The following is a 16,762-nucleotide window of genomic DNA, read 5'->3' on the forward strand; positions in this document are numbered from 1 at the left end:
AAATTATAATTAATTAATAAACTTCTATATTTATTTTCTTTTTTTTCATAAATTTCACCAAAATTAAAGGGTAAAAAATTTTATTAAAATTTAAAACCCTTTTTCTGAATAATATAACAAAGATTTAGGCAATTGTGATAGAGAAAAAAATATAAATATTGAAGTTTTAAATATAAAAAGCAACAATAAATTAAATTTTATATTTTAAAATTTTAAGTTTGATTAAATAAAAAATAAAAATTTTATATTATGTTAATTTTTAATATTTTTATACCACTCATTTATATAAAAATAATTTATTTATCTACACTTCCGTATCGAATTAAATTTATTAATATTATTTTCTTAAAAGAATTATATAACTTAATTGATTAAATTTTAAATTTATTAATATGATAAATTATTAAATTTTTAATTATAATAATCAAATTTAACTTTGAAGAGATTATCTTTCGATTCAAAGCAAAGGCTTTTGCTTACCCTAGTAACTTTAGTAATTACGAGAAAATAATTTAAAAAAAGTAATTATGTGAAAATAAATTTACCTAAAGTAAATCTCTTAATTAGTGGATAATTATACGTAAAATACTTTTTAGCCTCCGCCTTTTATTTCCAGTAAATAAATAAATTAAACTATTTATTCAATTGTTTCTTTTTTCTTTTTCTTTACCTTCTCTTCTTACAGAGCATAAGTTTTTTTTTTTCTTCGATTTGTTGATCTGCCACATCGGTCTCGATCTTTGTTTGAAATGGGAACTTGAGATCATAGAGAGAGAAGCTAGAAGATTCAAGGGAGAGGGTTTGAAGGGGGAAAAAGAGTAGGTAAAGATTGGGCCTTTAGAGAGTAATTCAGTGATTTTTTTTTGAAAGGGTGAAAGTGAGGATGGTTTGGACTTTGGAGTAATTGTTGAAGAATTGTGTTAAAGTTTGGGTTTTTAATTCTGGGTTTTGTTTGATTTGTTTGGATTTTGATTATGGGTGGGTGTTTTCCTTGTTTTGGATCATCAAACAAGGAAGGGAGTAATGGTGGGGACACTGTGAAAGAACTGAGCAAGAAGGATTCAACTAAAGATGGCTCAGTTGGACAGTCTCATCATGTTAATAGAGTTAATTCAGGTAAAAGGTTTTCATTTTTTTAGCCAAAGTTTACTCTTTTTTTGCTCTCTGTTGTTTTAACTTCTTGGTTCTTGATCAGCTGGAGTATGTTGAATTCTTTGCTTTTCTTGGTTTGGTTTTCAAATTTTTGATGATAGGTAGCTGTTAGAATATGTTGCTAGTTTGATCTGACACATTTATGGTTGTTTTGGGGTGTTTCATTGATTTAGATGGTTTATCAATTTATCTATCTTTTAGCTTTGAGTGTTGCTTTTCTTTGATGAATTGTTAGTTAGTGATTTGTTTGTTGGTAAACTAGTTTGAGTTTTACCCAGATGAGGACCTAAGGAGTTATTTGGGAGTCTGCTCTTAGTTTTAGAAACGCGGATTTTGTCATTTTCTTGTAAATTCTTTTTCATCCATAATCGTTAACCTAACATGGACTAAATGGTAGTAAATGCATTTTAGTGAGAATTTGGAATTTTCCTATAAATGATATAGAATGTAGTCAAATAAACAGTTAAAAGCTTTGCCTGAGATGTTTCTTCTTCCACTTAGAATGTAAAATGCACTGTCAAAGTCTTAAATTAAGAACTATATACAATCATCTGGGACTTTACTATTATGGTTAATTTTGTGTGCAAGAGAGACGAGTTTATATATTCTATTGACGAAGTTTATTGTAGTGCACAATTCTAAGGTTATAAAATGGTCCATCTCCATCTCTAGGTGACTTAGTTTTATGGGGTTGCAAGTTTACTTGCAACAAGCAGTTGTGCTCACTGTATGCCACATTTACAGGAATATGGCCTTTAACTTTTGTTTTTCCCTTTTAATTGTAATTCTATTGTTTTCTGTCTTCCTTCTTTCATGTTGTCCAATATATCTGATTCACTTCTTTGAACAGACAAATCGAAATCTCGGAGTGCTTCTGATTCTAAGAAGGAACCTGCAGTACCTAAAGATGGACCAACAGCAAATATTGCAGCACAAACATTTACCTTTCGAGAGCTTGCCGCTGCCACACAGAACTTCAGGCCAGAATGTCTATTGGGAGAAGGGGGTTTTGGACGTGTTTACAAGGGTCGCTTGGAGAGTACAGGACAGGTCCGTTAAAGATACTTGAAATAGATGTGATGTCAATGACCGTGTTTTAAACATGTTCTTATGTTATTTGATTGTGCTTAAGTTGCTTGCTTTCTCTGATAGACTTGGGATCCTACTGATGTTAAATATACTCATAGTGTAAGCTTTGCAATTTTTTACTTTTATTTTGAATTCTGGGTGTGAAGAATGTTAATTATGTAGTTTAATCAATTCTTTAATAATTGTTTCATGTTTGCAGGTAGTTGCCGTCAAACAGCTTGATAGAAATGGCCTTCAGGGAACTAGAGAATTTCTTGTTGAAGTTCTCATGCTTAGCCTCTTACACCACCCAAACCTTGTCAACTTGATTGGTTATTGTGCTGAAGGGGACCAACGCCTCCTTGTCTATGAGTTTATGCCTTTAGGGTCATTGGAGGATCATTTACATGGTAAGGGCGCCAGTATTTTTGTGTTCATGATACTTTCAATCCTTTAGCTTTTGGTTTGATTGCACTGTCAACTTGAAAACTGAATCACACACTCAGAATACTTCTATGTCGGTGAATATGCATGGCTGTTTGCTTTTTCCTGTCTTCAGGAACTACAGTTTACCAATTGAGTGAATTACAACAGAAGGTTTGTAGCCTTAATTACAGAGTTATTTATTGATGAAGCAGCATTGGATTGACTTTGGTATAACCATACTTCCTTCTATAGAGCTCTTTTAACATATAATGAAGAGTTAATGCCTGTTAGAATAAGTTATCAAGATTTTTAGAATTGTAATTTAGGGAGAATGGTTTTTGTTTCACTGAACTAATGGTCTGTTTCTGATTGTTTTTGGCTTCCTCTATGCTACTAGACAATATATTACCAGATATCCCATTGTATTGGTGCCTGGTCTCTTCCTTAACACCATTTCTAGCTCCTCAAAGAATTTTCGTTTTATTTTGAAGCATTACCTAGCCATTAGGTTGAGGCTGAATTTTGCTACATGGTGGTTTACACAATTGCTAGTTTTGCTAAATATAACTGTCAATTGGTGGCTTGCTTTAAAGGATGAAAATGATCACACCCCCTCCCTCTCCTCCTTTTTATCTTTTGTCTACGTTATGATGAAAACGAAACCATGCATGTCTTCAAAATTAGAGATAGTTGAATGATGTTGACCTATGTCTATGCAAATGCTAGATGAGTGGTAAAGGTTATGAAGTTGGATGATAGTTTGACTGTGACTGTGTGCGGGAGAGTTTCTATTTGTGTGCTTTTTAGATTTTTGGTTTTATGCATCTTTTTGGTGTTGTTGTAGAAACCAAGATTATTTGAGCAACAAACTAGAGAGAAATTCTACAGCTGTGCATAAGCACAGATTCCTCTGCTAGAGATGTGGATTGACTAATATTCAGTATGATCCCACAAGTTCTAAACTAGGTTTAAGTTTCCAAAAGTAGAAGGCTGACTTACAGTTTGCTCAACAAGGTTGGTAGTTAGTTGTAATGTAGAGAAAGAGAGAGATCATGAAGGGAGTAAAGTTAGCCAAGTAGCTTCTGCAGGAGCTTATAAGGCATTAAGAAACGAAGTACGGGTCCCTTTGGAGAAACAAACTGTGACTCTATATTGGCAAATTTTTGCTTTGGTTATCCTCTCAGCTTGCCCTTGCTTGGTCATTTAATTAGTTCAGCTGTCAAAAGAAAATGTGTTCTTGATTGCAAATGAAGCAGCTGAATTTTTGGCAGTTTCCTCACAGCTTCAACATTTTCCCCTGAGGTCTAAACATTTATGCTAAAACTCTCCTAGCATCAACACAAAATAGAAGTGGAATCTAACTTCACTTATTACTATGAGAATGTCCTCACCATGTTGTTATTGTTGTGAGAATAATACATATAGAGGTGGCAAAATGGGCGGGCAGCCCATGGCACATGTCCCAGCCCATTATGTGTCGTGCCAGCACGATCCATTTTACTACAATAATCTTGCTGAGCCAGGCCAGACCCTCTTAGTCATGTTGTGCTGGGCTGAGCATTTCAAGGCTCATGGGTTGGCACGGCACAAGCCCATGGTTTCCCAAGGGTTGGCCAACAACACAAGCCCAGCATGGCACGACCCATATTTTGCTAACAAAGATATACAATCAATTAATTTTTTAGAAAGATCTATCCATTTTCTAATAGAATGCTCTATTTTGGTATGGCAAGATAAAAGGATCGATCCACATTTAAAGGGATTGATTTGTTTTTTCAAAAAACTCATAAAGATCAATCGGTTATGTGGCGAATATCGCTCACAAGAAAAAATTGTCATTGGAAGAAAATAATAATTTATATCATTGGAAGAAAAACTTGTAAAATTTATTATTTTTTAGTTAATTAATCTTTGTAAAATTTATTTATTCATAGTAAAAAACTTTCCCTTTTCCCATTGACATAGGCATTTTAAGACAAATCATGTAAACATGTCTTAATTTTTTCATAATGTCACTAAAATAATATATATATATATATATATATATATATATAAGAAAAGAACTCAATTTTTTTAAAAAATTAATGTAAAAAATTTTTTAAAAATACTATTTGATGGTCCATGGGCTAACACGGCACAACCCATATCATTATCGGGTTATGGACTGTGCTGGGCGAGGGTTTTTTTAATAAAAACCGTGCCTGGTACGATTCATTTTTTTTGTGTTGGGCCTGCCCAGCCCATTATAGTGTCGTGCCAAATATAGGATCGTGCCATGCCGCCTATGAATTTACATGTGTACATGCATATATCTCTATGTAGCTGCGCATCAGAGTCTTCGCTCTTAATATTAAGTGAATCATCTAATCCTTGAAACTGTTATATGGGCTTGGGTTTTTTAAATTGACATCTCATCATGAGTATAACTTTTAAATTGTGTTTCAGTGATACTTTTGTATTTAAGGTTTCACTCAACATCAGCAGTCTTCTCTTCGGTGGCTTGTCTTGCACTCATTTAATTAATGTGCTATCAGATTAGAATTAGAGAATCACACGCTTGGCAGGCCACAATGATTACCTTGTTTTAAATATGTTTTCAGATCTTCCACCAGACAAGGAACCTCTGGACTGGAATACCAGAATGAAGATTGCAGCTGGTGCAGCCAAGGGATTGGAATACTTGCATGATAGAGCTAATCCTCCTGTTATATACAGGGACTTAAAATCATCGAACATCCTTCTTGACGAAGTCTATCACCCTAAATTATCAGATTTTGGGCTTGCAAAACTGGGTCCTGTTGGTGACAAAACCCATGTGTCCACACGTGTGATGGGCACTTATGGTTATTGTGCACCAGAATATGCAATGACTGGCCAGCTCACTCTAAAATCTGATGTGTATAGTTTTGGAGTGGTCTTTCTTGAGCTTATCACAGGACGCAAGGCCATTGATAATACATGTGCTCCCGGAGAGCATAATCTTGTTGCATGGGTAAGTATCTTTTCTCTTCTATCCTGCCATGATTCTAATGCAAGAGATTACTTCCAAAATTTATTCCTTGCAGAATTACTGTTATATTTTATTTATTACTGCTTTGAATTAAATCAAGTTTTCTTGTACTTCTTTTCTATCTTGGGAAAATGGGGGTTTGTAGGCACGACCACTATTCAAAGATCGTAGGAAGTTTCCGAAAATGGCTGACCCACTACTGCAAGGTCGTTATCCAATGCGTGGATTATACCAAGCTCTTGCAGTTGCAGCAATGTGTTTGCAGGAACAAGCTGCTACAAGGCCTCTAATAGGCGATGTTGTGACAGCCCTTACATATCTAGCCTCACAGACCTATGAACCCAATGTGCCCAGCAATCACAGCAACAGAGTTGGTCCATCAACGCCAAGACTCAAGGATGATCGAAAGAGTATAGCAGATGGTTTGGACAGCCCAGATGATCGTGGACAGCATGGTTCCCCTTCTACCCGTAGAAATTCACCTGATTACAGGAAGAGGAATCATGGTAGGGAATTGAGCTTTGGTGCAGAATTAGGCAGGAATGAAGCTGGTGGGGGGTCAGGGAGGAAATATGGTTTAGATGATCCAGAACGACAGGAATCTCATAGAGATAGCCCTCTGAACCCTGTGAGAGCAAGGGAAACTCCACGTAATCGTGATCTTGATAGAGCACACGCTGTTGCAGAGGCTAAAGTATGGGGTGAGAATTGGAGGGAGAAAAAACGGGCAATGGGAAGCTTTGATGGTACAAATGACTGGCGCATCCAAACTACTTAATTCATGTCATTTTGCTCGTTCAAGCGATGCCATGTTGTATCATTGTAAGGGTCGTCATTGGAAAAGAAGAAAACTTTGAAGATAAACCATCCTTTGCTGTCAGTCTCCATTTCTACCCAGGAAATAAGAGTTAATGCGTATATCCTACTTTGACTGTTGCTGCTTGTCCTATAATCATTCTTGTAGTTGAGTATGAAACTGAATGCTTCAAATTATGTGGTTGAAGGAAGAAACACGGTTAAAGAAGGTATCGAAAGCGGTTGACCGGTTCGGGGCATTCACAGGTAAATTACTGCAGCCGAGAAAATATTGTATGCAATATGTTAATCCATGTCTTTAGGCTTTTTATTTTATTTTATTTTTTCTAAGATTCATGTTACAGGAGATGTTGGGAAGACGTCTAATTTTTGCCCCATATTATTGTCTTGTATGCTGAGAGAACGTAGTGGGTTTTGTGTGGATGTCTCATTGGTGTTGGCATCTTTTGTAGTCGTACAGTTCTTGCGCATGGATTTCTGAGTCGGTCCTGCTTTCGGCTTGATACAGAGGTTTCATGATATTATTTTCATGTATGATGATCATCATATTGTTCTCTATTATTTTCATGTATGTAATTACGTCTTTCCTCTCTCTCTCTCTCTCTCCCTTTTAAGTTCTAACTTCTAACTAAACAAAACAAAACTGCATTGGAAGGCAGTTCACATGTTCTTGATGATTCAGGAGGAACAATAAGTTTAATTGGCATACAAATATCATATGGTTCCGATGGATGGAGCATAATATTGTACTTAGAAAACCCTAGTTACCCGGTATACTCGTTTATGCAGCTTTCAAATCCTAATGCATCAATAATGATTTAGCCCTTTCAAGTCAAGAGTCTAGCATGCAAACTACAACCCAACTCCTCAACATGATATTTCTTGCTTTAAACCCAAAATTTGTAGTTTACATTGCTGATATCACTTTCTCTTTTTCCCCTGCAAAATAAGATAAAATAAAACTTATATAAGAAAAAAGAAAAGATAATAAATTGATCACAAAATTCATAAATTTCAGTGCAAAACAAACCGAGATCACATAATCATCCATTGATAGCTGCTTCCGTTTCTTTAGTTGTGTAGGACTCTCAGTTGGTTGCCTCCCACCACGCTTTGATGGTGTCATGTTCTGAAATGTAAGAATCGTGTAAGGAGACTCAACTGGAATAAATAGAGCAACCAAAGAAATATATAATTTCAAATGAATCAGACAAAGAATGACAGGTTGCAGCATGGCATTTTGATAACAGACAAAAGTAAAGATGTGCCGAACCTTGGCAAGTTTCTTCTCCTTGCGGGCTTGTCGCTCCCTCTCGTCGTATTCTTGGTTTTCCTTCTCAACCAATCGAATAAGGGTATCACATCTCCTTGCCAACTCTTGAGTTGTCCGTGACTTCACAAACCAATCAAATCGAAACAAAGGGGATGTACGGAATGCTGCTTTCAACTCCTCCCAATTCCCATATCCAAGCTTGTGAACCATGCATATCTGTTTAAATGTGACGCAAAGGCACAAATATATGAAAAACAATATTAAGGTGCATCCAAATATCCTGACTGATGAAAAAGATTTAAAGACACACCATGAACCGATCACATTCTTCATTGTACAGCTTCCCTTTGTTCTGACCATACTGTATCTTCATTTCTAGCCATGGATTCTTGTAGCGATCCAATTTCTTGCTGATAGCTTTCATGATCTCATCTTTTCTAGAAATCCTGGACTCTCCTCGTTCAATGTTCTTAATTATCCTATCATAATCTGTATTAAAAATTCCAGCAATTAATGTAACATAAAAAACCTTGACCAGAACCAACTACTAGAACTAGTTGAACCAATCAAAACTATTCTATGATCGATGTAGCATATGTTTTCCCAAGCATGCATATACTTCAATCATATTAAATGAAGCTCCTGGAAGAACATACTTAAAAATTGTCAAATTTTAATACTCAAGATCCCGTCTAGAGAAACAACTATGGGCAATTGAAAACCAATCCAAGCGATGCAAAAATAACATAATATTGGAGATCACTTACCATTTAACTCCTTGTATCGTTCTTTAAAAACTTTGGCGTATCTTTCAACTTCCTCCTCCGTTTTCCCTTCCATTTCTGAAGCAATACTCTTTATATCATTTCGTCCATACTTCTCACAAGCTCTAATGAAAGTATTGAAATCTCTTCTACTCCATGAAGAAAATCCCTATGCACCCAAAAATTAAGTTTGAGTAAAGCACCCTATAAATAAAAACATAACACACACCACATTCCACTCACCTCTTCTAACAGTCGCTCCTTTTCCTCCAACTCCTCAGCAGTTAATGGATCTCCCCCTTCTAAATAATGAGACTAAGTCAAGAAGGCATAAAGAAGATTGTGTAACATAAAGCAGCACATTATATAGCAAAAGTAAAATACCTTCAGGTTCATCCACATCAATAGTGTCCTTTATCTGATTCTTCTGATGTGTTTGCTGATTTCAATTAAAAAAATTACAGTCAGAAAATAACTCACAACTAACACCAAGAAGTCAATGAAGAAAATAAAATTTTGGTATTTGCTCAGATCATCCATACCATGAGATAGCGTACTTCTTTCTCATACAACTCACTTAGCCTCTGAGTGTTAAAAAATTGGAAATCATGCCTGAGAAATTGCAAAATTTTATTAGCCATGATATCTAACAATGCAAACTATTTAACAGTCGTTAGTTTGAGAAAGTGCTTACAGTTGAGGCATGCGAGGAATTCGAGGTTCCTTAGGTTTTGTTGGACCACCTTGGCGCATGGTTTGTTTAAAGTACTCAGATTCTGAGTAACTGATTAAAGGAAAGAAGAAATAAAAGTCAAATAGAAATAAAAGATAACTAATGCCAAAAATTAAGTAGAATGCTGAAATAACCAACTTACTTCCGCTTCCGCTCTCTTTTTGGTGGTTCAATCCAGTTTTCACTTACAATTTTCTTGAAGTCAAACTTGTTCTCATCCTTTATCAAGAAGAAAACAAAAGCAGCAACCATTAATAAAGGGCACTTCTAAAACACTAGACTTAGCGAAGACCAAACAGAAAGATTAGGGACAAAATATAAAGAGTGTGTGTTTACCTTGTCATCATCAAAATCATACAATTCAGCAGCTACAGAAACAGAACAATGTCAATGGCCAAAAAAAACAATTGTTTATTGGACAATAAATTCACAAACAAATAAAACAAGAACAAGAGAGGCATACTATCATCCATCTTAAATTTAATTGCATCCTCTGTAAATTTCTTCATCTTGGCATCAAGTTCAGCTGTCGCTGCTTCTCCTTTAGCGATGATTCTATCGATGTCTTCATCTGTTATAGTGCTATCCTTGGAACTGAAGACCATTTCAGCACCAAACCTCACCATTTGAAGCAACTCATCCTTGTTAACAGCTGCATGAAACAAGAAGATATAGAAATGCTACAGATACAGACTCAGAATCACCCAAAACATTTAGTCTGCTTACAAACTTCTTACTTTTCTGTTCTGCTAATCGTCCTTGTTGAATAACCAGAGCATCTAGGGCAAGCTTTTTATAAGCCCTCTCAATCACCTTTTCCTCAATAGTATACTGTTTCATAATAAACATACAAATCAGTATACCCTAGCCTAGGCTAACTTTTCAATTAGTGATCAAAGACAACTGTCAAACCTCCGTGCAAAATCGGAATACTTGAACTTCCTTCTTTTGACCAATCCTATGAGCTCTATCCTGTGCTTGCAAATCAACTTGTGGGTTCCTGCAAGATTCACCTAGCATCACTGATCCAAAGAGGAATAGGACAGATTAATAAAAAATAGGCAGGTGCTTACCAGTCACTATCGTAAAGGATGACAACATCTGCAGTAGCAAGATTAATACCAAGGCCTCCAGCTCTAGTTGATAACAAGAAAACAAATTTTTCACTTCCTGGCTTATTAAAGGCTTCAATGGAAGCATCACGATCTTCTCCGCCTGTATTACCATCAATCCGGCAATACAGATACCCACGAAACATCAAATAGTCTTCGAGAATATCCAGCAGCCTCGTCATCTGAATATAATAAATTCCCACAAAGCAACCACAAATAAGAAGAATTGAAAAATAATAAAACCGTGTATATAGTAAATGATGTAACCAAAATTAAAAGTATAACACGGGGAAATGTATAGACAGATAGCTGACACATTTCATATACACAGCACAGGAATCTATATATAAATAGATAAAATCTAGGCAAACCTCAATTACCTGTGAAAATATCAGAACTCTAGAATCACGCTCCTTCAGCTTTGGAAGTAACTTGTCCAAGAGAACCATTTTACCTGGAAATAAATTATTAAGGTCAGTTTTCATTCAACACCAATGGATTCAACATCTTCCAGGAAGTAAACTTACCAGCATTGGTTATAAGATGGTCTCCAGTTGTATATGGAGGTCCAGGTTCAGCACCTTGGAAAAGATATGGGTGATTACAGCATTTACGCAACTGCATTGCAATGTTCAGAAGACGCTTACGCTCTCCTCCAGCATTAACAACTTCAAGATCTTTTTGCAGCAAAGCCCTATAGTACTGTTTCTGCATCTGGGACATTCCTACTTTCAGGATTGTTTCCTTTTTAGGAGGCAAACCTTTCTCAACATCAGATTTCAATCTCCGAAGGAGAAATGGTCGAAGAACCTAAAGATGCAAAGACAAAGAATGTTAATTATTTGTATAAACCCACAGACCTGGCATGTATATAGATAAATTTTTTAACTTGCCTTGTGAAGTTGTTGAACGACCTCCTGCTGATCATTTTCACCAGAAATCTGAAACCACTCATCAAAAGTTTCAGCTGAACTAAAAATCTCTGGCAGTAAAAAGTTAAGAAGAGACCAAAGCTCATGGAGATTATTCTGCACAAAAAAAAAAGACACCAAGATCATTATTGATCACATCTATAAGAACCACAAATGAAGTAAAAAAAATTAAAACAAGAAAGGTAAAAATCATCACAATCATTTCAGTTGGCAACTAAAATTGATTCAAACAAGACAGGATACATGCTTGACCAAGTTTTCAACTTAAATGCAAGTCTAGGATCAGAATATGAATTTCTAGCAACTAAGTAGATGTCGTGAATGGAATGAGACTTATAAAACTCAGTAAGTGCTTCCATACCAAAGAACATTTAAATGCATACCTGAAGTGGAGTACCCGTAATAAGAAGACGGTAATTAGTATTGTAGAGTCTCATAGTTTTAGAAAGGAGTGAATTCTCATTCTTGATTCGATGGGCTTCATCGATAATTATATAGCGCCAACTAAAACGACACAAAGCTGACTTCTCTTTGATGGCCATTTCAAAACTTGTCACACAGACATCAAACTTTCCAGCAACCAGTAACTCCTCACGGATGTATCTCTGTAGAAATTAGAAGACATAAGAATCATAAAAAAATAGGAAAAAAAAAAGAGTAATCAGCAAAGCATGATCAAGCAACTTACTCTTTCCTCAGGATTCCCAAGAAACTTTACAGCTCGCAAGACCGGGCAAAATCGACGAATTTCATTCATCCAGTTACCAAGAGTTGATTTTGGAGCAACAACCATATGAGGGCCAGTAATCCCAAGGTACTCATGCAGATAACCCAGTAAAGAAATGGTTTGCAAAGTTTTTCCAAGTCCCTGTATTGAAAAATTTAGTAAACAAACATCAGCTTATTATGATCAACATATCCCTGATCAAGCTTATTGTGATCTTACAAACAAGCCTTGACAATTAACTTAAACAATATACAATCTTTAAAAGACACATTTACATCACTTACCATTTCATCTGCAAGAATTCCATTTATACCATTCTCATACAGTCGTATAAGCCAGTTTAAACCAGCAAGTTGGTAGTCTCTCATTTTTCCCTGAACACCTGGAGAGAAAAAAAAAAAAAAGAGTAAAGAACATATAAAAGAGAAATGAAACCACTTAAACTGAGTTCTCCAACTGATGGATCTAAGAGAGAGAGAGAGAGAGAGAGAGAGAGAGAGAGAACTTACAAGAAGGCTGAGTCACCAATCGGGTGTTTCCAGACAAACCATCTTCTTCCTCCTTGAGACATTCTTCATCTTCTTCCTCTTCAGTTACTTTTGATGCATGACGGCCCCTAAATTAACAAGTGGAAGAAACCATTACTTGAGAAGGTCTAAATCAAAACAACTGGAGCATAAACAGTTCCGAATACTACAAAAATCATTAAATACCAAGTAGAAAACAATAACTATCACTTGCAACCAGTAGTATATCATGAAAACATCAGAAACAAGACAAATCATCCTTTTCAACATCTTTAGTAAAAAGGCAAACATATATACCTTCCTTTCACCTTCTTTTGTGATGACGATTGGTCACCTTTAGCAAAATGAGCAAACAACTCCGTTTGCTGCAAAAGATACTTCAAACGCCCCTTCCCCCTATTATTCTGTCATTAAACCAAACATCAGTAAACCATAAATTGCACCTAAAAAGAACAGAATACAAACTTACGCACCATATCAGCATCAATGGCAGCATTTTGAGCATCCAATATTTCCTGAATCTTCTGCTTCTTTAGCTTCTGCATGTCTTTTAGCCTCTGCTTTTCTCGCTTACTAATTTCTGGACCAGCCCCGTTAGACTCATCCTACACAAAATTAAATAATAAATAATAAATAAATAAAATAAAATCTAAATATAAACAAAAAAAAGTTTAAATTAAGCTTTTTACAACCTATTAGAAACCCTAGAAGCAAAAATTATTCTAAAGCGGTAAAAACAAAATGCTTAAAACCAAAATTTTCAATCATTAGTAAACCCTAACTACAAATAACAACCAAAAAGCTAGATCCAACAACCAAAATCGTAAAAATTCCAAAGGAAAATAAAAGGAGACCGTTGAGAGGGGGAAAATCGTGAAATTACCTCGTCGGCGTCATCAGTGTTTTCATCAGCGACGGCGTCATCGTCTTCGTCGGAGGCGGCGGCAGAGCGAGCAACGGCTTCGAGCTCTTCCGCGTCTTCTTCATCGCCGTCGATCTGATCGTTGATTCGCTCCTCTTCTGATGAATTGGAGCTGTTGGATAGGGCTTCATCGGACGACGCCGCCTTCGACGACTTCGCCATCTCTTTCTCAGATCGGGGGTTTCTATTCTTTTCTTTTGGATAGAAAGGGAAAAAATAAAGTATAAAAAAGAAATAAAAACGAGAGAGACTGATTTTCGTACAGAAACGAGGCTCCGAATAAAAGTGATAGTGAATTGAAGTTGATGATATTGTAGCCGTTGGATTTTGGGAAAGTGGAGATTAATTGTTTTCAAGTGGATTGAGTGTCAAGTAGGCAATTTCCCGCCAGGTACAAGGAAACGAGAATTTCCCGCCTTGCTAACCCGCTGGCTCGGGGTTTGTAGCGCGTGGGCTCGGACCCTTGAATGCAACGACTCGAGCCATGGTGGGAAGGGGCTTTATGTGCATGGTTTGGGTTTGGTCGGTGACTGACTTGTGAGCAATATGACCATGCAACATTGACAAAGAGCAGCTAGACGACCCACCACTTGGTTCGAGTTAGTTTTGGACATAAGTTCCGAAATTTGGATAAGTTCCATTCATAATTTTTTTTTTATTCAAAATAAGTAGATTTTTAATTTCTTAAATCAAAATAAAATTATTTTGTATTTAATAATTTAAAAATTAAAAGTTATACATTAAAAATAACTCAAATAAAAATTTATCAATAATAAAATTCAAACACAAAATTTTTATATCGAGATAATTTATCTTTACCAATTGAATCACTTCTTATTAATATTGTTGTATTTATGATACATATTTGTAATTCTACATATGAAAATCTTTACCGATAACAAAATGTTGCATACCTAATTTATAAGCTCGACAAGTAGCAAGACTTTGTGTGTGTTGTTACAGTGAAAATTTTTCAAAGTTTATAAACTCGTGCCTCTTAACACAAAATTCAATTCAAACTTGTCAAGAACCAACCGCAGTAAAAAATAAAACATATAATGGCTAGGAAGAAAACACACCCAAAACACGTTGAAATTCAACCCAAATGAAAAACTTTAGTATAATATAAAGTTTCAATCCATGGAAATTGCAACACAACAAAGAGTTCTGATTTCTCAATAACAGCAATTATAGTAAAAGCCACTTTGTTGTTATTATTATTTTATTATAATAAAAGTCTCATTGATAATTCAACAACTCATTATTCAGCAGTAGATTTTGTGACATCAGACCGATCTGAAATCCATGCTTGGTGTTAAAATAACCTGTCGAGTGAAACCAAACATCGTAATGAGATAATATAGCGTTCTCGTAACAAAGTGGAATGCATATGCATGGAACCCTCCTTGATTCTTTTGGAAGTTAGCAGCTGCTTATTCATGTGGACTAAAGTTGTCTTACATCACTCTAAAATAATATTCGATTAGCGTAACAAACAAGTGATGGAAATGAAGACAGGGAAAGAATTTCACAAGAAAAACTATCCGACCCGGCCTCAAATTATATTTTCAATAAACCTGTAGGATCCGCTCGGGTATTGGGTATATTTGCCTTTACTTCCAACTAAAGAACCAAAATAAAAAATTTTTTGTACGTAAAGAGCAAAAAAGTTTATAGAAGAGGTTACTAACATGTTACAGAGAAGCATACTGCGGAGAAGCAGCAGCAGAAGTGTCATTCGTAGCAACAAGCTCAACGTCAGACTGGGCAACGACTTCAGTATTTGTTTGACGGCCTCTGATTCTGAAACAAATATATGTGATTGCGACAAGAGCAGAAATGACAAACGGAAGCAAAGCTAGAGTTGCGCCTTTTCCCTTGTACGTTTCTGAGATTGTAACACTCCATGTTGATGATGATGATGATGAGCTGTTGTTTGCTTCCATTTTTTGTTCAAACTATGCTAGCACAGTGTTTACTATCTAAGGAAATGGAGGAGACCCCAAGACCCAGTTTGTTAAATTGAAACAACATACACCATAAGAATATAAAGGCAACTGGATGAAGAGTACCGCACAGAACTTCGACGTACAACCCAATTGCAGCATACCTCCAGCTACCACACCACCCAATTTGAGCATACCTTGGCGTACCACCCAATTGAGAATGCCTCGAGGTACCACCACCAATAGCGTACCTCTGTTAAAAAAAACATTTGTAGCACACCAAACTTCTTCTAAGCATGATGCTGTCAATTCAAAAAAAGAGATTTGGGGTCCTTTAAAAAAAAAAAAAAAAAAGGCGAATGCGTAAGAGCGATAATAATATTAAGCTGGGCAAGCCCTGATGGAAGAGCAAACTGAGGCCCGATAATATTTTGGGTTTCATAGCCGAAATGCAAAGCAAACTGAAGCTCGGGTAGCCTCTTTAATAATAATAATAATAAATAAATAAATATATAATAAGATAATTTGGTTAAATTTTACTCATTTTAGAAATAATATAATCAATTTATAATTTAATAATTAAGCATTTAGTTAAATCAAAATTCAGATGTGAAGCAATCACACGTCAATATTTCGTTTCTTATCTTCTTGTTGCTTGCTTTTCATAACTTTTTTTTTAAATTCCTTTTTATAACATTTTGTTATGGATGAAAATGGCAAACGGGTGAGACCGAACAAGTATTGGTTGAATTTTTATTTTTTTAATTTTAATCTAACGATTGGCTTATATTCCATGAGAAACACATTTAAAATTTTCTTATAAATATAATTGAATTAGTTGATTAAATAAATCAAATCTTTTATTTTTTTTATCATGATGTATTAAATAAATTTATCATAAATAAGTGTCCAAATTATAAAAGGAGAAAAAAAAAAAGGCAAAGAAGAGAATATAATATCAATGAATGATTGAGTCAAGTGAAAAAAAATTGATTATCCCTTAGATCAGTTAAGTTGTTATTAGAATTGATAGTTAAAGATTATAAATTCTAAAAAAATTTATACGTTTGATTTCATTTTCAATTAGGTAAGTAACAGGGTATAAGATTTAATGATAAATTAAATTTTTTTAAAAAAATTCAAAAAAATTTGTTACTCTTTTTGTTTTACGAGTTTAATTTTGCTAAAAAGATTGTAAAAAATTAATTTTTAAAATATGTTTGAATTGATTGAAAAAAAATATGGAATAAAATCGATCAATCTCTTACCGCTAAGGAACACCTGAAACTCAATGCGCCAATCCGATCCTATAATAAATTTCCAACTGAGAAATTCCAAACTTGTTACCAAAACA

The 16,762-nt window shown here is 35.1% G+C and overlaps 2 protein-coding genes across 5 annotated transcripts; one reads left to right on the forward strand and one right to left on the reverse strand.

The window, feature by feature from the left end:
* Nucleotides 1-636: 636 nt before the first annotated feature.
* Nucleotides 637-7,066, forward strand: LOC111292669 (serine/threonine-protein kinase PBL27-like). 3 transcript variants are annotated; one of them, XR_002690531.2, is made up of 6 exons: nucleotides 637-1,116; nucleotides 2,003-2,202; nucleotides 2,441-2,630; nucleotides 5,247-5,638; nucleotides 5,802-6,718; nucleotides 6,817-7,066. XR_002690531.2 is itself a non-coding variant. In XM_022885166.2 (5 exons), the coding sequence occupies exons 1-5, from the start codon at nucleotides 975-977 to the stop codon at nucleotides 6,432-6,434; spliced, it is 1,557 nt and encodes a 518-aa protein (XP_022740901.1). In that variant the 5' UTR covers nucleotides 637-974; the 3' UTR covers nucleotides 6,435-7,066. The 3 variants fall into 3 exon arrangements, 1 of the variants encoding a protein (XP_022740901.1); XR_002690532.2 differs by having other exon boundaries at nucleotides 669-1,116; nucleotides 6,804-7,066; XM_022885166.2 differs by having other exon boundaries at nucleotides 5,802-7,066.
* A 35-nt stretch (nucleotides 7,067-7,101) lies between these two features.
* Nucleotides 7,102-13,714, reverse strand: LOC111292662 (ISWI chromatin-remodeling complex ATPase CHR17). 2 transcript variants are annotated; one of them, XM_022885156.2, is made up of 25 exons: nucleotides 13,424-13,714; nucleotides 13,014-13,145; nucleotides 12,838-12,944; nucleotides 12,523-12,629; nucleotides 12,298-12,395; nucleotides 11,975-12,154; nucleotides 11,670-11,891; nucleotides 11,248-11,382; nucleotides 10,882-11,164; nucleotides 10,735-10,808; nucleotides 10,316-10,536; nucleotides 10,155-10,242; nucleotides 9,980-10,073; nucleotides 9,706-9,894; nucleotides 9,579-9,610; nucleotides 9,385-9,461; nucleotides 9,204-9,293; nucleotides 9,052-9,121; nucleotides 8,894-8,948; nucleotides 8,753-8,811; nucleotides 8,513-8,678; nucleotides 8,056-8,234; nucleotides 7,746-7,961; nucleotides 7,503-7,601; nucleotides 7,102-7,411 (listed from the first exon to the last, which is right to left on the reverse strand). In XM_022885156.2, exons 1-25 carry the CDS (start codon nucleotides 13,622-13,624, stop codon nucleotides 7,394-7,396), a joined length of 3,192 nt encoding a protein of 1,063 aa, XP_022740891.2. In that variant the 5' UTR covers nucleotides 13,625-13,714; the 3' UTR covers nucleotides 7,102-7,393. The 2 variants fall into 2 exon arrangements, 1 of the variants encoding a protein (XP_022740891.2); XR_016328527.1 differs by having other exon boundaries at nucleotides 7,340-7,411; nucleotides 7,503-7,633.
* Between the last annotated feature and the right edge of the window lie 3,048 nt (nucleotides 13,715-16,762).

This window comes from Durio zibethinus, chromosome 16 (genome assembly GCF_047325235.1).
Source record: "Durio zibethinus cultivar Kanyao isolate XHJ-2024 chromosome 16, ASM4732523v1, whole genome shotgun sequence".
NCBI classification, from domain to species: Eukaryota; Viridiplantae; Streptophyta; class Magnoliopsida; order Malvales; family Malvaceae; genus Durio; species Durio zibethinus.

Excerpts from the sequence above, each read along its gene's own strand:
- LOC111292662 (XM_022885156.2), bottom strand. The coding sequence starts at position 13,624 with ATGGCGAAGTCGTCGAAGGCGGCGTCGTCCGATGAAGCCCTATCCAAC. Across the intron at positions 9,895-9,979 it reads ACGATTAGCAGAACAGAAAA|CTGTTAACAAGGATGAGTTG; the intron begins GTAAGAAGTTTG and ends TGTTTCATGCAG. Across the intron at positions 9,462-9,578 it reads ATGATTTTGATGATGACAAG|GATGAGAACAAGTTTGACTT; the intron begins GTAAACACACAC and ends TTCTTGATAAAG.
- LOC111292669 (XM_022885166.2), top strand. The coding sequence starts at position 975 with ATGGGTGGGTGTTTTCCTTGTTTTGGATCATCAAACAAGGAAGGGAGT. Across the intron at positions 2,631-5,246 it reads ATTGGAGGATCATTTACATG|ATCTTCCACCAGACAAGGAA; the intron begins GTAAGGGCGCCA and ends ATATGTTTTCAG. Across the intron at positions 5,639-5,801 it reads AGCATAATCTTGTTGCATGG|GCACGACCACTATTCAAAGA; the intron begins GTAAGTATCTTT and ends GGGGGTTTGTAG.